This window comes from Grampus griseus, assembly GCF_964374135.1.
Source record: "Grampus griseus genome assembly, chromosome: 11".
Lineage (NCBI taxonomy): Eukaryota > Metazoa > Chordata > Mammalia > Artiodactyla > Delphinidae > Grampus > Grampus griseus.
The window spans coordinates 78,695,648-78,716,071 of record NC_139005.1 but is presented as its reverse complement, the minus strand read 5'-3'; the positions used below and the strand labels follow the sequence as shown (position 1 = coordinate 78,716,071).

Here is a 20,424-nt window from a genome sequence, read left to right as displayed (position 1 = left end):
GAAGACAGGACATTTAAGTGAACATGCAAATGGCAGAATGAATGCTAAATGAGTGGCAGAGGCAAAGTGTCAGAGGAAAGAGAGTTATCACTGTGAACTGAGTTGACAGAGGAAGCTTTATGGAAGACAGAAAGCTTGAGTTCAACATTAAAAAAAGTAATAAGAGGTAAGTTAGGGGAGGAGAAAGAAAACTGACACTGCAAAATAGAAGAGAGCAAAAAACAAAAGCCCCAAAGCCAGAATGAGCAAAGCATGTTTGAGATTTGATGGCTGCTGCTTCCATCTGCTGAGTACCGACTAAGGCTGGGAGTTTTATATATTATTATTAATCTTTAGAACAATCATGGGAGGCAAGGCCATTTTCCCCATTTGATAGATGAGTTAACTAAGGTTAAGAAACTGTGCAAGCTCACAGAACTGCCAGTGGTAGAGCCAGGATTCAATCCAGGTCATATTCCAAAGCTTATTTTCCTCTCATTATACTCGACTGTCTCCCAAATCCAAAGGGGAATCCACTTTGAGGAAATAAAACTGTTCAGTTTTAAACAAACTGAGTTCACAAGGACTATGTTTTCCAAAATTAAATTAGAGATATCTAGCCTAGGAGCATAGTGATCAGCATAGTTTTTAAGTTTGATGTCATACCTTAATAAGATAAACAAACCAACCTTTGTATCTTGTAATTAGATTAATGTAATATCAAGAATAGTAGCTATAATATTCCACTTATTTTACAACTTTTTCAAATGGTCCTTGAAGCATGCTGGGAAATGCCTTTACATTTTACTGCTTTTTTAAAATCAAACAAATGTCATCCTGAGGAAAAGAATATCTGATAAGAAAGGAAAAAGGAGTGGACATATAGTGCATCATTCCCATTTGAGAAATTATAACGTGGGGTCCAATACAATTTCTATGACTTTGTAAAGAGGCAGGTGTGTCTTCCTGATTTCAACTGTGGAAAGTAAGTCATTCAGCTGAGGATGGAAAAATGAGTAGAATTTTGCCATGTAAGGAGGGATGGGAATAAGTGATGCTCCTAAAACGTGTGACACTGTGTGACAAAATTGGCCACAGACTTCTAATCTCTTCTCAATTCTTTAAGATATTCTTTAGTCATACTAGGTATATCCCCCTAAACAGCTTTAATTCAATTATTTCATAATTTAAAATATTAAACAATGAATAGTATCTGAGTGTGCCTCTCATCTTTGCCCTTACTAGTTGCTTGACATTGAACAAGTTCTTTAACATCTCTGAGTCGGAGTTTCTCCATCTGTACTTAGGAATAATACTACCTGCTCTGCAGAGTTGTAGAATAGATAGAATAAATATGTTAAGCACAGTGGCTGGCATGTCAAAGAATTCAATAAAAGTTAAGTATTCTCATTATTGGCAACTTTTCAATTTTCCTGAAGACTCTTCAAAGTTTAGTTAATACTTAAAATAATGAACTTCCAAAAGTAATATTTTAAACAGCAATCATAAGATTATATTTCAACTTAGCTAAGAGAAAACCATTTTCTATATACTATTTCTCTAGTAAGAATTAACTCAATGACATTAAGATATGTAATAAAATTATAATGATCTCTGGTATTTGCTTCAAAATACTCTGAAGGTCTGAAGATGAGAGAGTAGATGAGCACATAAATAAAACAATACTGGCCATGAGTTGATCATCACTGAAATCAGGTGATGAATACATGGATGATGAGTTAAAGGAAGTTCTTTCTCTGTGTATATAGGTATGTGTGTGTATAGATAAAAATATGTTTAAAATTTTGCATATTAAAACTTTTTTAAAAGACATAAAAATTAAAAATAATTTAATAAATGAACTTCCAAATATTAAAAAGACAGAAGTCCAAAAAAACAATTGCAACCAGGGGCTTTCATGATGATTATTTTCATTTTCTGAAACTGCAAAAAGCTAACTATTTAAAGAAACACTAACTGTAAGTTGTAAACCATTTTAGAAACATTTCATTACCGAGATGAAAATACATACATACAAACTGTAGCAGAGAACTAAGAAGGCATATCCCCAAATACTGTCATCCCAAAACCACTCTCATTATTTCAAAGTGCCTTAAAAAGATCTCTAATGACAACAAACCATATTTTTTTTAAAATGAAGTAAGTGGTTCACTCACACGAGAGCAGACCAAAGTGAAAAAATAAGGAAAAAGTTTTAACCCCAGGAATATAGCAATATAGTAACATATGTGGAGGGAAAAATAAACCAAACAAATTGTTTTTGGCTACACAGCATCTTTCTTTTCCCTAACAAATCTCACTTCAATTCTGAAGCAGCTTATTTTTAACATAAAAGCTCAAAATTAAAAGTTTGGTAACTATTACTAATAAACATTGTGGGATACCCATTTCTGTAAGGATTAAAAAAAAAAATAGTTGCTTACCTTAAGAGACCGATGAACTCTTTTTGATTTTAAATCCCAAATATTAACAGTGTTATTTAGGCCTCCGCTTACCAAATACATTGATGTTGAATTTAAACTGACACATGTCTGCTTTTGCTATTAAAGAAAAAAAAAGTCACATTAACGTAACAGAGCCCAGAGCTGACTTTCAAGTCTCACCCAACACTTGGTAAGCACATGAAAAATATTTGTTGAGTTAAATGCTATAAACATGCCAATTCTTGTACTAAAGATTCACCTCTCATTATCTGTCACATGGATTCAATAGTTTGCAAAGTGTTCAAAAAGGCTTTAAGGAAATCAACCAGATTCAAGATTCATGTTCTAGTCCACAGAAACGTGGTGACAGAGGAAGCTTAGGAAATACCAGCAAGTCTTGGGCTCCCATAAGGGCTTACTTGCCCTTAATATTTCCCTTTAATAAAACCTGGTCTTAAGACTCCCACAGAATATCTCATATTAAAATCAACCCACAGCTCAGAAAATTCTTAAGGTAGAGGGAACTGTAAAGAATGCCTAGTTTAAAACCCTCATTTTACAGAAGGGCAAAGTTTTATAAAGAGGATAAGATACTAGTCCAGTGTCACAGCAAATCTCCCCCTAATGGCCCAAGTCTCAAACATCATGTCATCAGAACCTAACTCTACACTCTCCCCCACCACTGTAAAGGTCCCATTCATCCAGTTCCTCAAAAGTCCAGAATTAACCTTGATTCCTTGTTCTCCCTCTGCCCAATCTATCAGTAAGTTCTCTAAACTCCAAGCCTAAAATCTATCCCACATGGGCCCCCCTTTATCTACTGTCACTGCTAGCACCCTAATCCAAACCTTGACAAAACACAACAGCAGCCTCCTAACTGGCTGTCCTGCTTCCACTCCTGCTTCCTTACATCCCATGCTCCGTAAGTAGAGTGACCTTTAAGAAATGTAAATCAGATCATGTGTCTCTCATTTAAAAATCTTCAATGGCTTCCAATCACACCTAGAATAAATTCCGAACTCATCATTAACCTGGCTTTCAAAGCCCTATTCATCTGTCCCTTCTTACCTGGTCTCACCATTTTCCTCCTTATCCACTAATTCTCTAGCCACACTGACCATCTTCCATTCCGTAAACACTATATTTGCCTCAAGGCTTCTACACAGCTAGTCTTGCCTGGAAAGTTAATTTCCCTGAATCTTGGCTTGAATGGCTGCTTCTGGTCAATAGATATCAACTTAAATGCCACAACTTCAGGAGACCTCCCTTGGCCACTTAACATAACTTGCTATCTCAATATCTTATTTTAGCTCTCTGCATAACAACTTATCACTATACTCAGTATTCTGTTTACTAGTTTATTGTCTCTCAGCAGAATGTCAGTTTCCTTAGAGCAAAGACCATATCCATGTTCAATAAATATTTATAGAACAAACGGCTAAAGTACAGAGGTAACCAAGTTTTTCTCACAATGATTATCTATGAGTGTCATCTATCTGGTAGTACCATCAGTAACTATGCTACAAAGAGCACAGTATTGCATGTTTTTCTCTATTTAATTTTCAGATACACTGCATAGTTACATTAATTATTCTCACCTCCACCTGAATACCATGAGGGGAAAAAAGAGAAATGAATTCCAAAGGGGACATTTTGTGACTTAGTTAAAGGTTAAAAGGCAAACTATGCAGGTTTAGGCAAGTCATCTCACCTTTCCGAGCCTACATTTCTACATCTGAGAAACGAGAGATGAGGACCAGATCTACTGTTCTTGAGAGTCCTGCATCTTCAAAAACATCCTCTGCTCAAGAGAGCACCAGATTCTTAAAAGGGTACAGATAACCCCCTCTCCCTCCCCCAAGGCTTCTTCCAGCTCTGAAATTCTGACTGAGTCAAAATTATTAACACATACAAAAATATCAGGAGCACGTTCCATCAATGTTTCAGTATGGTCGCTATAATTCTCTTGCAGGTCATTCTAGGAATTGACTTTAGTCTAAACAGACTAGTAAAAGTTAGAATCTGGTGATCATTGCAGATCAGGACAGTGTGCTAAGAGCTATAAAATAACCTTTAAAGAAAACAGAGAAGAAGGGCATCCATCAAAGATCAATATATTAGGATTCTAATCATCAAAAACCACTCAAATTATTCTTAAGGGCTCAGAACAAAACCTGTATTTATAGCTGCTTACCATAATGATAGAAGATCTTTTTATGTTAATAGATTATTAACGTAGCTAATGAACTTAAATAATTAATGGAAATTGAGTGCTTACTACAGAAATCCTGTACCCTAAGACACAAGCAATGGGTGGAATTTTAAAATCTGAAAATAACATCAGGTCAAATTTCTAGGCTATATAGTAGCCTATCGTATCCATTATAATACTGTTAAGACCAATATGTCTACTTTAAAGAGGTAAAATACAAAATCAAAGAAAATAAATATGAAACTTAATAAAGTTCCACCTTAAAAATAATGTTAAAATAAGTATGACAGAACCTTATTTTCCCAATGAGCAAAGGTCTAATATCTCAAATGGTACATAAGTAATAGGACTTGGATCCTATGAAGCAAAGGTTACCAACACACTAATATGTTATAAGAAATTACTAATAAAGACTAAAAAACCAATGGTTGTAAAATATGTTTTGTAAGTAAACCAAAGCAGATTTAAATTATAACTACAATGATCTCACTTGCATCAACCTGCATTCTGATATGACTTAACTGTGGGAAACAGAACTACAGCAACTAATGTAAAATATTCACAAAATCCTTAAAGTGGTGTCACACTTGTAAATATCATGTCATTTTTATATTTTACACATTGACAACAAAAAAAACGGTCCCAAACTGGTTCTAAGGCAACGCATAAGAGTGTGTGTGTGTGTGTGTGTGTGTGTGTGTGCATGCATGTGTGTAGATAGATAGATAAATAGTGGTAGAGGTGGAAATCTAAATTGTTTTGATGTTGATATTTAACTCACAAATGTTTGCTGCCCACCTTTGACATGATCTGAAGATCCAAAGATGACTAAGATGTTCCGCCTGTTCTTGAAGAGTACAGTTTGCCTTTATTGAGCAGCGACACTCTCTGCCTCAATTTCACTTACTGAGGTTGATAGGCAAACGTCATTCCTACCCTTAGCAGACATTCTCTCCGCCCCAGTCTCTTAATATCTGTGGGCTGGAACTGATGCTGAGATCAATCCAACAGATACCTTTAGGAAAGGACTGATAGAAATCCTAAGTCCTTTTTACGTTAGATGAGCTTATATTCCAATGCTCTGCTGTGTTCTACTCCACTGTAATTGGAGTAGAACAATTATTAATCGGGCTGCCTTATCTACTCCAGTGTGTAAAATTATGACAATTCATAATGGCTTAGAGTCTGCTATGAAAACTATGAAATTTAAAAAAAGAACAAGCTACCAACTAACTACTTATTCCTTTTTATTTAGATCTTACTTAAAATGGAAATAGCTTTCAAGAAGTGTGTGACTGGAAATAAGAAAGCCAGCATTATCCTGAATCAGAGGGATTAACTTATAAAACTAAAGGGTAAGAACATATAGTGAGAGCTTCATTTAAATGCTCTGGGACCAAAGCTCTGGGACAAAGGCATCCTGTTGCAGGAGAGCTTGGGGAGACTCAGGCAGTACCATGTGGACAGAAGCTAAAGCAGAAGGCTACCATCAGATAAGGCTCTTTAGCTGATGGTCCTGAGCCCAATGTCAGCAAAGGTATGGCTACATCATTAGGACTCTTTTGCTCAAATCAACTCAGTGACCGTGGTGGAACATCATCCTGAAAAACCACAGCAATACCAGAGAACCTCCCACAGAGGGGAAATGGAGAAAGTAACTGCCTAGTTGACGAAATGAAGTCCTTGATTGCTCCCCTAGTACCCAATATTATTTTACCTAAAGATGTTTCAGTAAGCACACTTATTTAACCTTTAAGTGTTACTCTATTATTTTAAGCTCAGGTTAAGAATAACGCTTTTAAACACCTTCATATTTAGTTGCCAGCACCGTAATAAATAAGCAATTACAACCCAAGCAAAACAGATTTTTAAAAGTTAAAAAAACACTTACCCCTTCACCAAGCTCTAAAAGTGGAACAGGTTTACATTTGCAACTTGAAACAACTATTTTGTCACCACTGGAAGATGCTGTCACTAGAAAGTTATCTAAATGAAGAGTTATGGAGAATCGAACAATCCATGAGCAGCTCTAGCACTCGACTATCATTATAAGAATTGAGATGATAAAAGCAAGCACACTAAGCAATGAATATAGCTGATACATTAGCTTTCAAAACTGGCTCAGATTACTAATTACTAAGACTAATTCTCTTTACTACTACTGCAGGGAAGAACCATCCTTTCTGATTCTGCTATCACTTGAAAGCTATTTAACCCATGTGAAATACTACTCCATTTTCAAAGAGTAGGCCAGAAGGTCTAATTTTATCCTTCAAGAATGAGAGCATGATAAAAGCAACATCAGGGAAATATCAATCAACCTTTTCATCTATAAATACTGTTTAAGACAGCTATTTAGTAACGCAGTGCTTGATACCAATTTAAGCTAGGAAGCAAATATCCACATTAGTCTCCTATTTTTCTACTAAGAGATAAAGCCTGATATTTTCTCAGGATGGAATTTTTGTGATAGAGTGTTTTAATCTTAAATGTATTAAGAATATTACAGTATATGTAGCAAATATAAATAAGTGTGGTTACACAGCAACTATGTTATGAGAGTTTTGACTTTATTTCAATTCAATTAAATTCAAGTTATTTAAAATATAATTTTAAATTATTAAAATAAATATTTAAAATTTAATAATTTAAAATTATAATTTCCTTATTTTACATAAATTATAAGTGGAATAATCAGTAAACACAAAACAATGTAAGTATTTTAAAACTAAAATGACTAAATACAATAATATAACCAAGACCAAGAATCTGATTTTGAGTCAAAACAAATTAAAATATCAGAAGTTTAAACCTATACTTTTAACAAGCAAAGTCTTAACTGCATTACTTTTGGATGATTTACATAACATTCAGATATTCTGTGAACATACCATGGACTGTAATTTTATTATGATATATAATTCAAACAAAATCACTTCCACCTACCTAGATATTACAGCACTGAGAAAAATAAATCATTTCCCTTTCCTTGGCTTCTGTTTATTGTTACTTTTCTCCTTAGAATATATTAAAGAAAGGACTGAGAGAAAACAATACAAGAGGGTACTCTAGTTACTCCTTTTATTTCTCATGTAGTTTTAGAAATCATGAGAAAGTGAGGAATATTACCTAGAGAACCAAAAAAAAGAAAACTAATCTCCCTGGCACCTCACCATCAACACTGTCCTTGGGATCCATGCTAAGTGGTCCCTAAATCTCTGAGTCTGGGAATTCCTTGGTCTTCAGTAACTAACCTCTATGGAAGGCATCAAAGCCTCAATAGGTATAAAACTATACAAAGGTTTTCAGTGCACATGTACTTGTACAACAAAACTATACAGAAATAAGACCAGTTTCCAAAAGTCATAGGACACCATCACATAGTTACATCAGTTTTGTTGATAGAGCATTAAGTGGTTTATCAGTAAATGTATCAACTCCTAATAAAATTCCTTGGAGGAAAAAAATAATAAATCTCATTAAGAACTGCTACTTTTATGCAGTGAGTAACAAGGAAAATTAAGCTCTAAACATAATAAAAATCTAATAGAAGGAACTTCACACATTTGTGACTCTTTTTAAAACATCTTACCCCACTCTACATCTAGAGTCCTTCAAAAATGCAGTCCCTTCACCATGAGTTTGATTAATAAAGCACCAAAGTTATTTATTTTGATACTTTAATACAAAATCAAGGAATGATGAAGAGGTAAATTTAATTCAATAAGAAAATTCATCATTTTTATTATGTATTTGCAAGAATAGTTAGATTGAGCATGAAAACTTCTAATGTTTTTGTTCATGAATCATTCATATTTTAAAGCTTTGATATTTTTACTTTCATCAGGAAGTAGAATATTACTACTTTGATACTGATAAGATCAGACACATGTTAAAGCTTAATCTGTTGTTTAAGAAATAGTGTATGGTTATGAGTTCCACAGGCGAATGATTATTTCTAGCATACCAAGTATACAGAACATTTTCATACAAAAGGTGGTAAGAATACTTTGTTTACAGCAGTGGTTCACAACTGAGGGTGATTCTGGCTCCCAGGTGACATCTAGCAATTCTGGAGATGATTTTTGGCTGTCACCACTGGGGCTACTGGCATCTGGTTGGTAGAGACCAGGAAGGCGTCTAAACATCCTACAATGCACAGGGCAGCCTCCATAACGAAGCATTATCTTGCCCAAAATGTCAATAGTGAGATACTGAGAAATCCCTATTTATGAGTTCATTTTATCCACATCTAGGAACTTATTAAGACAGGGAGGATGTCAATCAGAAACATAAAAACCTTAGGAAAGTTCAATCTAGATAATTTTCCTGTCTTTTTGGGAAACAAGACTATTTTCATCACAGATAGAAAGGAAGAGAAATACAGAGAATACATCAGTAAGATGGGAATGTTTGACTATTTTTATCTCTTCCCTCAACCTTTGCTTCTGCCTTCAAGTTCTGTCTTTAATTTCCCAACTACAAATATCCAAACACAGATACAAAACATCATTCCAGAACCTTTCAGAACTTTTCCCACCATTACCTACCTTATTCCATTTGATTCAATAACAAACTGTTAATAACAAAACTAATTCTATGATCTGCATCTAGTAGCTAACATATTTTTAATAGCAGTGTTTTTCAATGTAGTGAATTGCAAATAAGTTTTTAATGAAATCAACAGAGAATATCAGTGTGCATCATATGACATACTGTTTACTAAATTCCTATTTCACAGCTATGCCAAATATATTTCTCATTATGGATCACATGCAAAAGTTTCATTGATACTGGTTGTTTAACCTAACAAAAAGTGGTTGTTTAAAAAAGAAAAGGATACTATTGCTGCTCCAACACACTGAGCTGATTCCATGTGGTGATGTGTGTGGGTTGAACTTATCCACCAATGTCATAGATGAAGCATCCCATATTTTAACATCATCTCCCGATGAAGCAAATCTGAGGTTTTCCTGCATGACTGCACCTGCAAATAGTTTAAAACAACATATTTTAAAAACAATTAAGGATAGGTTTTAAAAACAAGAGTTAAGATGAGGCATCTTATCTAAAACAAGTGGCTCTACTCGTTCACTTTTGTCTCAGAGACTGTGCTCACCACAAAGTTTTTGGAGTGATCTCTCTAAAACATAAACCAGATCATATTCTCTTAGCTGACCTTTCCAATGACTCTCCAGAACAATTACAATGAAATCCAACCTCCTTAGCGTGCCTTACACAAACTGGCCTGCTGTAACATTCCTACCTCTCTTTCCCAGGGCCACCAAACTCACTGGCCTTCTTTCTCACCTCCGAGTCTTTCTGTTTGCAGCCCCATCTGCCTGGAATGGTCTTTCCCGATTTCCCAAGGTCATCTCCTTCACATCATTCCAGTCTCAGCTCATGTTTCTTCCTCAGAAAGGCCTTCCCTGACCACCACGGCTAAAGCTGCTCCACACCAGTTGTCCTATATCCCATTACCCTGTTTCATTCTTTATGGCCCTTCCTGCTATCTGCAGTTTTATTCTCATGTCTGACTCTCCTTGACTTGAACAAAATAAAGATCCTTAGGACAGGGATTTCATCTTGTTTACTACCAGTCTTGAAACATTCCTGGCACACAGCTGGTACTCAACACATAACTGTTGGATAGGTAACTTCCTTACCTTTTAAAAAAATTATGATAAACTGTAGCACTCCTGCAGGTCAGAATCCCGCCATGGCAGGCTTTCCAAATAAGTCTAAAATTAGCAAATACAGCCTAAGATGTCACTAAGTCCCTATACCAACACACAGTCTACAATGCCTTCGCTTGTATTATCTGTTCACAGTATCCCAGTTCAAACACAGAATTCTGACAAAGTGATTTCATAAACCAAGGCAGTCTAGAAGACAAAAGGCAAGTAGTAATGCATGATAGGTAAGAAAAAAATGCTGAGAAATACCTGGGAGAAAGGGGAAGGGAAGGGATGGGGGCCTAGAAATATACGCTTCACACCTTCCTGGTGTGGACAGTGCAAGAGTGCAGCAGCGCATAAGTGATATTACAGACAGGTTCCCAAGTCATCAACAAAACATCACACTTATGAGGAGCAGACTCTATTTCAGAGGACAACCTCAAGGCCTAACAAGTTACAGGGCCCTTTCATTCTCCAGAGACAAAATTTTCAATGTGTTTATAAAGAAGCTAAAACTTTTGTTAACTAGAAAAGCCACCTATGTGATTCACTATGCTCCATTCATCAGATAAATACAGTTCTACTAAGAGCCGTTAGTCATCTGCTGAAATGTAGACATAGTGTTTGGATTTGGTGCCTTACCAGGTGGTAACATGTGCCCTTTCGGATCCCTACTCAACAACAATGAAGTGCTGGAAAAGTATCTGCAAACCCAGTAAAAACCACTGAAAGATATCTTTACTATAATCTTAGACCATGCCTGTTGAGCGGCGTGATGTAGCGGAAAGATCCCTTTAGACCTGGCTCAGATGATCTGCCCCAGAGTTAGGTGACAGTCACTTTGGCCAAGTCATTCAACGTCAGTCTCCTCCTCTCAAAGTGGAGCGGGAAAGGGCCCACCAACCTCAGTCTTCCGAGAACTGAGCACATTTTAAGGGCGCGGCATCATATCAGCCTCAGGAAGAGGCTCCCATCAAAACTGAGCTGTCAGGACACAAGGCGGTAGCACCGTCAGCCCCGGATTCGGGGAGCGCGGCTACAAAAAACAATTCCACTACGACTTAGCTTAAACAAAAGTTCTACAAATTTCAGTAAAAACCCAAAATGCATTTTACTTGCAGGAGTCTTGCCTAACTGGGGTTACCTCGTAAAATGCATTTGAGCGCCTGCTAAACGAGTTGGATTTGAGAGGTTTACAAAAAGAGAACGGGACTGTGGACAAGCGACAAACTTTCCGGAGGCAGCGCAGCCCCCAGAGCCGCCACCGACCTACCCCAGTTGCCCCGGGCCACCTCTCAGGCCCGACCGGAGCCCGTCGCAGGGGGAGGTGCACGACCCCGGCCCGCGGCTCCCTGGCACTTCCGCGCCAAAAGCGCCGCCGCACCCCTGCCCGGTAACCGTCCGGAGCGCCAGGCCGGCCGGAGCCCCGGGACCCCAGGGGCCTCCGACCCGCCCCCTGAGGTGACCGGACAGCGGGCACCAGTAGAGGGCAAGTACTCGGCAGGCGTCGGCCGCCACCCCGGGCCCTCCGGAACCTCACCTCTCAGCCGCCGTACACCGGGGGCCCCGGCGCGGCCCTCTCCGGCGCTGGGCTTCCGGCTCCCGCCTAGACTGTTAAACTTCGGCGGCCGGAAGTCCCGCCCCCGGATGGCGTCACCGGGAGAGGCGCTACCGCAAGCGATGGTTCGGGTTGGTGGCCAGGGGCAGGGCCAGGGCCAGGGGCGGTGCTGGGTCTGGTGGGGGTCCTGGTCCTAGTGCCTGGGAGGGATCTTTGGGCCTGGGCGGCTCCCTCCACACCCCACCGATGGCGCTAGGGCCAGAGGCTGCTGCCCTTTTGTCATCCATTTGTTCGTTGGCTGCCTACTGTGTGCCAGGCACTCTGCTAGACTCTGGGTGCACAGTGCTGAGTTTAGCCTGGGAATACAGGGGTACGGTCAACGCTCGTGGTCCCTGGCCTGGTGGAGCTACAGTCCAGTATTAGGGGCAGACGTTAATAAATACATACTTAAATGAAAATCAAAAACTCTGAGAGTTGCCTCAGATGAAAGGTACAAAATGTATGAAAGGGAAATGAACATGGATGTGGGTTTGGGAATGTCTTCCCTGAAGAGGAAACCATGGACAGCCAATAATACTCGATGCAATTTACAAACCAGGAGACATGCTAGGAAAAGCTAAGAAATAACAGAAAGCCTAAGTGTCTGAGTTATCCGACTTCAAAACCTATGATCTTTTTTCCAAATCATGCTGCAGGGTCAGGAACATCGAACACCATCTGGTTGGGAATTCTTCTGAAGGAGATGCTTCTCAGAGTGGGAAAAGGAGTAGGTGACTTGAGCTTTCATATTCCCCTTCTAACAGGGCTTTTTTTTTTTTTTTTAATAAGCTCTGCTGAGAATCCTTTTAAAAAATATAGGGCATTTCTTCTGTAAACAGTGTTATTATTCTTTCAGCACAAGTACATACTTGGAGTGTGTTTCTGAAGTAGGTATGTAAGCCCCGGTTATTTGCAACAATATTGCAAATAACCGGAAAGCTCGAATAAATGCAGAGAAGAAATTTTTTCAGAGCAGAAATTGAAGCCCTAGACAAGCTATAAAGATTGATGGGGAGCCTCAAAACAAAGACCGCAAGCAGCAACCGCCTTAATTGTAGTTTACAGTTCTTGAGGTTATTAAATACATGTTGGCAGGGGTGGGGACCAAAAAGTTGGGAAATAAGAAAATAGAGTAGGAGTAGGGGCAGGAGGAATAACGGCAAATAGGAGAAAGAAAAGACAATTAACTAAATCTCTGAAAATTTGAAGTCAGCAGGAAAGTGGAAACTAGAATATATGAATATGTGATATAGCAATATATCATATTATATATTATACAATGATATATAAAAATATTTATGGAACAGATACTTTGCTAAGCACTATATATTTGTGTGTGTAGATATGTATATGAAGTATATATATATACTATATATATGTAATTTTATGTTTGTAAAACACATGTACTATTATATGTCCCCATTTTACATATGAAGAAACAGAGGTTAAGTAACTTGCCCAAGGTCACACAGTTAAGTAATGGTGGACAGCAATTAAACCTAGAATTGTAAGACTACAAAAACTGTGCTCTTAACCATTATGCTATATTGTCAAGAGCATAAAGGACCAAATGTTAACCTCTGCTGCTTTCTCGCTGCTGGTCCTACAGCCTCATCACCTGACATGGTTGTGGAATGGTCCTGCCATTCTTGTTCCTACCTCTGTGTCTATCTATGCGCATAGCGTTTCCTAGTTCTGTATAATACAGTCTACAAGTAATAGAAGCCAAATGTTGGAGACCTCACTGATACATGAATTATATAAACATATGCAGCTTTCCAAAAGTAGACATCAAGACAAGGAATATCCTAGGGACAAAGAGGGATATTTCATAACAATAAAAAGGTCAGCAAAACCAGAAGCCATATTAATTATAAATAATATGTGACCAATGACATAAGTTCAAAGTATATGAAGAATAAATGTCAGGGACTTCCCTGGTGGTCCAGTGGTTAAAACTCCACGCTCCCAACGCAGAGGTTCCAGGTTCAATCGCTGGTCAGGGAACTAGATTCCGCATGCTGCAACTAAGAGCCTGCATGCCACAACGAAAAGATCCCACATGCCTCAATTAAAGATCCTGCATGCCGCAACGAAAAGATTCCACATGCCTCAATTAAAGATCCTGCATACCACAACTAAGACCCGGCACAGCCAAATAAATAATTTTTTTTAAAAAAGAATAAATGTCAGAAGTAAAGGGGGAAAAAGAACGTGCATAATCCTAATCACTGTTGGAGACTAACAGAATTATCTCAGTAATTGATAGAACACCCAGATAAGAAAAAAAAAATCAGTAAAGATGTGGAAGATCTGAACACAATCAACTACAGTATTTTAACTGACATTTATAGAACACTGTACCCAACCTCTGCAGGATAAATATTCTTTTCAAATACACATGGAACATTTACAAAGATAGACTATATGCTGCCATGAAACAAGTCTCAATACATTTTAAAAGAATAAATCATACAGTGTATGTTCTCTGATCACAATAGAACTAATAGAAATAGAAAACAGTAAAGCATGTAGAAAAGCCCCAAACATCTGAAAATTAAACAACTTTGCTTGTATACAATGCATAGGTCAAAGAAGAAATCAAATCACAAATAAATTAGAAAATATTCAAACTGATAATCAGTAAAATGCAACATATAAAACTTTATGGAATTCAGCTAAACAATGTCTATAGAAAAATATATAAGTTTAAATACCTATATTATGAAAAAAAAAGATCCAACATCAATAATCTATGCTCTCTCTTAAGGAATCTAGAAAAAGAAGAGCACTTTTTTTTTTAAGTAAAGATTAGAGAACAATGAAAATGAAAACAGATGGACAGCACAGAAAAATCAATGAAACAAGAATCTGATTCTTTGAAATTATTAATGAAACTTATAAAGCTCTAGATAGACTTATCAGGAAGAAAGCGAAAACACAAATTACCAATATGAGGATTGAAAGAGAGTCTGTCAATACAGAACCAAAAGACATTTAAAAAGATAATAAGGGAATAGTATGAACAACTTTATGCCAATAAATTTCATAACAAATAAAATGGACAAATATCTTGAAAGACACAAATATTAATACTGACACAAGAAGAAATAGATAACGAGTAGTCCTATATGTATTACAGAAATTAAAGTTGTAATTAGAAAACTCTCCAACAAAGGAAACTCCAGGATCAGAGGGCTTCACTGTTGAATTCTATCAAACATGTAAGGAAGGAATAATACCAACCCAATGCAAATTTTTTCAAAAACAGAAGAGAAAGGAATATCCCTTAAACTCATTTTTTTTAAAAGACAGTATTACTCTGATGCTAAAACCAGACAAAGACATTACATAAAATAATAGACTCAAATCCCTCATACATAGAGACACAAATTGTATATACACATATAAATGTGAGTTAAACCCAGTAACATATAAAAAGGATTGTTACACATCATGACCAGGTAAGGTTTATTTCAGAAATGCAAGGTTGGTTTAACACTCAAAACCAGTTAACATAATTCGCCATATTAACAAAATAAAGGAGAATCGCATTATAATTATGCCAATAGATAAAGCAAAAGCATTTTTTAAAATTCAGCATCCATTCACGATTATCAACTCTCTAGGAAAAAAAGAAAGGAAACATCCTCAACTGGTTCAAGAACATTTATGGAAGGCCCACAGTTAGCACCATACTTAATGGCAAAACACTGAATGCCTTTCTCCTAAGACTGAGAGCAATACAAAGATGCCCTGTCTTACTGCTATTCAACGTTCTACTAGAAGCCCTAGCCAGTGCAAAAAGTCAAAAAAAAAAAAAAGAAAAGAAAAGAAAAGAAAAGAAAAAGCACACAGAATAGAAAGGAAGAGGTAGAACTCTATTTGCAGACAATATGATTGTGTACTAGAAAATCATAAGGCAAACAGGAAAATGACCCTAGAACTCAATAAGTGAATTTAGCAAGGCTTATGCAAAGTCAATATACAAAAATAGAGTAGTATTTCTATATACTAGAAATAAACAATTGGAAAATGAAATAAAAATTTCATTTACAGTAGCATTCAAAAGGATGAAATATTTACAATTAGTTTAATACAATATATGCAATAGCTATACATTGAAAACTATAAAACATTGTTGACAGAAGCTAAAGACCTAGATAGAGAGCTATATCATATTAATGAGATGGAAAACAATATTGCTAGAATGTCAGTTTTTCCAGATTAATCTATATGTTCAACTTAATCTCCATGAAATTCCAGCAGGTTTATTTTTTGTGTGTGAAAATTGACAGACTAATTCAAAATTTTATTTTGGAATGCAAATGACCTAGCCAAAACACTTTTTTTTTAAAGGCAAAGTCAGAGGGCCTACCCTGATATCAATCCACATTTAATGCCAACTAATCCATAGTAACAAAAAGCAGTGCAGCACCTGCCTTGGTGGAAGGAGGAATGGACTGTAAGGAGTCAAGGAAACAACTGGTGGTGATGCAATTGGAATTGTTCTTTGTTTTGATTGTTGTGGTGGTTTCAAGGTAGTTTCAATATCTCTGTCAAAATTCATAAAAGGGTATATTTTAAATGATGCAGTTTATTTTTTGTATACTAAACATCAATAGATTTTATTAAAAAATATCTCAGGGACTAACTGCTCCTGATTATTAAAAAATAAAGTGATATCCTCAACTTATAAATAAAACACAAAATTAATTCTTTTTAAAAAACACACCATAGACTTCCTGACGGTCCAGTGGTTAAGACTCCATGCTTCCAATGCAGACGGTGTGGGTTCTATCCCTGGTTGGGGAACTAAGATCCTACATGCTACGTGGAATGGCCAAAAACTAAAAAAAAAAAATTAAAATAAAAAAATTAAAAACACACCATAATAGTACATAATTGTCAAATTACAGAACATTGGCTTGACAGATTTTTTAAAATATTTATTTATTTGTTTGTTTGTTTATTTATTTAGGCTGTGCCGGGTTTTAGTTGCAGCACATAAGATCTTCCTTGCGGCATGTGGGATCTTTAGTTGCAGCATGCAGAATCTTTTTAGTTGCAGCATGAGGGCTCTTAGCTGTGGCATGCAGGCTTCTTAGCTGCAGCATGCAAACTCTTAGTTGCAGTATGCAAACTCTTAGTTGTGGCATGCGTGCGGGATCTAATTCTCTGAACACGGATTGAACCCAGGACCCCCGCATTGGGAGTGTGGAGTCTAACCCACTGGTCCACCAGGTAAGTCCTGAGAGATTTTAAACATTCCCCAAGATGAAGGAAAAAAGAAAAAAGATGTTACTAAACAAGTTTCAAGAACCAGAATACCCCTATCCCTGGGTCCGTTTGTTAAAAACGAATAATAAGAGGATTAAAAATCTTTTTTAATTTTTTAAATTTTAAAAAATAAAAAAACCAAAATAGATTCCACGTTCTAAATAGTAACACTAGAATTTACAAAACAATTAATGATGCCTTCATGATTCTGAGCAAAATGGTTATTGTATTTAATATTATCTAGCCATATTATCATTCAAGTGTCAGGGAGGAATAAAAACATTTTCAGACATGTAAAGTCCCAACAAATTTACTTCCCATGCACCCTTTCAGGAAGTTACTTGAGGAGGTGTTCCACCAAAACAAAGGAATGAGCTGAAAGAGGAAGATAGGGCATCCAGTCTGAGAAAGGTAAATGGAACCCCTAGGATGTCAGCAAAGGAAAAATCCCAGGATTACTATTGGGCACTGGAACAAAAGAGCAACCAGTCCAGATGGCAGGTCAAAAGGCTCAACGAATGCTATTGTCAAAAAACAAAAATACATGCACACACACCCACACACACTGATATCTAGCATGTTTAATTTTATTAGGAAGAGATTTACAGAACTGGAGGAGAGGAGGTAAGGGACTTAATTCATGATCGAGTACACAGAAAACTAGAAAACCAATCAACTGACCAGCCAATAACAGAAAGCTACCACTAGGGAAACAAAAAGTTGTGCAAGAAAGTAAAAATGGAAATAGAAACCACAATATACCACATAACTCTGCTATGAATATTTATGTAGTCATAAAAAAGTGAACATAGAATGTTAATTTAACCAAAATTATGATACAGCTATATTGGGTATCAACTCAATATGGATGGGACGTGTGCATCTGTGTGTAGTAGGAGTGGAGGAGGGTGCTGTGAAAACTGATTCCTTATATTTTATGGTAGAAAGTTAATAGGTAAAGCCTAAAATTGAAAGAAAAACTGTGCATTCGCTTATTATTCAGGGAGATGGAGATAAATACCAAAAGACACAGCAAAAGAGTTAAAAGGGTGACCTCTAGAGAAGTAGTAACTGGCTGTTTGTAGAGAGGCGCAAGGGACTGCTTTTTTTTTTTTTTTAAAGCCTTATGGTTCTATGTGCTTCTGTTTAACTTAGTCCAATGTGTCTCATTTGTTTTTAAGTAAACTAAATTCTAAAAGAAAAAAAATTTAATGCGATATTGACCCATTCATATTTTAAAGCATGAAGATTTACAAAGGACAGAGCAGCCAGATCATATGTTTTATAGTGGTTTTCAGAAGTCACGTTCAAAAAGTCACCTCATTTGTCATTATTGTTCTGTCAACATACATTTGTGGGCCCTAGGAGTTCCCAGCAAACTGTGCTGTGTATTTCAGTCACCAAGGTGAACAACATCCCTACCTTGGAGAAGCTCAGTTTATAGCAAAGTAACAAATTCTAGTGATACAAAGTGACATGACTGTCCAAGTCATGATGAAGGAAGGAATTAGTACTGTCTAAGGGGCTAGAGATGGTTGCAAAAGGAAGCAGATGACATATAGTACTTAAGAATTTAAGGTTTTCAGGGATTGGTAGGGGGTGCTATTATGTGAGCATCTGTATTCCTTCCCCTTCTACCCCTCCCTTACAACTTCCACCACCCACTCCTTTGGGACCCTTCTGCCCCCCAAGGTTTTCCTTACACACCCTTCCGTTGAACTTTCCCATGCCTCCCTTTGTTACTTCAATCAGGTTTATGCTCAAATATCACCTCTTCAAAGATGCTTTTCTCTGGACTATCTTATTTTAAATATCCCCAACACCTGGTCATGCTCTGTCTTCTCACCCGAATTGTATTTGTCCTCAACATACCTACCTGACATTTTACCATAGTATACATTTATTTAGTTGTTGTTTGGTTTCTTTAGTCTCTTTTCTGGAGCGAAAGTGCCACAAAAATAGAACTTTGTTCTGTTTTTTTGCCACTACATTCCCAATGCTTAGAACAGTACCTGGAATATAGTAGGCACTCAACACCTATTTGTTGAATGAGTAAATGGGTGAAGAATGAATGTCTCTGGTCTACACCTCTCACCTGAGTGCAGACACAAATACTCAACAGCTACCGTCTTTACCAAATCACACAACCAGCTCCCTGCCAAACCATTCCCTCTGCATAGCTCCTTACAGCATCCCAAGGGCTCAAACCAGCCATTTGCAAGTCAATTCTGACATTCTCCTTTTCCCCCTTCCCACAAACATCCAAATAAGTAATCACTAAACCTAGTCTGTTTTCTTGATGGCTGTCTCTAGAGTCTGTCCACTTCTCCCCATCCCCACTGCTGTTTTCTTCATTTAGATCATCCTTGACTCTTGATTGTTGAAACAGTCTCCTCCTAATCTGCTTTCCTGGTTCCAGTCTTTTATCCCTTCAACTATCCTCCAAACTTTTATCATGATGCTTTTCATAAAATGCAAATCTGATCACATGACTACGCTACTTAAAACCTAGGCCCTTAGAATAAAGTCTAAACTCCTTTGCATGGCCCCTTAAGCCCTTCACCACTGCCTCATGCTGATGTCTCCAGCTTGTCTCTGGCTATCCGTCCAGCCTTACTGATCAGATATGCTATGTACCACTTGTCCAGCCTTTGCTCTTGGAGAGGGCCTGTTAAAACACGTCCTTCTGCCTGTCTCCAATTTGATCAGGTGGCAGGGACTGAGAAACTGTCCTTCCCTGCTGGGTTCTGCCACAGCATCCTGGGCCTACCCCCATAGACATGTGTCCACTCATGGGCCCCCTGCACTAGACACAAGCTCAGGAGCACAGGGCCTGCATAGGAAAAAGATGCCTTTGTGTTCCCAGTTCCTAGCATAATGACTGACACAAAGGAGATGCTTAATAAACGTTGGATGAATGAAGGAATGAATGCATAAATCTGTTTTTCAGAACCTGTTTTTAAAATTTAGCCGTAAAGTGGAAAATGGACTGCCGGTAGGGAGTCTGAAAGCACGCTGACTAGTTAAGAGCTAATTGACATATCTCAGACAAGATGAAGGGGACCTGGACTCAGGCAGAATCAATGGGAATGGAAATAAGGAGTCAGAATCAAGAGACTTTTGCTTCTAAAAAAACAAAAGGTATTCTATGAGCAAATGCAATTGATTGAGCACAGTGTACTTTCTGAAGGATGGCTCTAGTGTTTTAAATTTAGACAAAGGCCTGGAAAGCCA

General features: G+C 37.4%; 1 protein-coding gene across 2 annotated transcripts in view; it reads right to left on the bottom strand.

Annotated features, from left to right (window-relative positions):
• The window catches only part of NEDD1 (NEDD1 gamma-tubulin ring complex targeting factor), a 45,030-nt gene extending 33,099 nt beyond the window's left edge, over nt 1-11,931 (bottom strand). Inside the window, exons 1-4 of one of the 2 annotated variants that reach the window (XM_082666129.1) lie at nt 11,854-11,931; nt 9,479-9,622; nt 6,527-6,621; nt 2,424-2,540 (exon numbers count right to left, since the gene is read on the bottom strand). In XM_082666129.1, the coding sequence (XP_082522255.1) occupies nt 2,424-2,540; nt 6,527-6,621; nt 9,479-9,614 (348 nt within the window). In that variant the 5' untranslated portion in view covers nt 9,615-9,622; nt 11,854-11,931. Of the gene's footprint in view, nt 1-2,423; nt 2,541-6,526; nt 6,622-9,478; nt 9,623-11,586; nt 11,774-11,853 lie in introns of those variants that run through there. The other variant, XM_082666130.1, reaches the window with a different exon arrangement.
• Between the last annotated feature and the right edge of the window lie 8,493 nt (nt 11,932-20,424).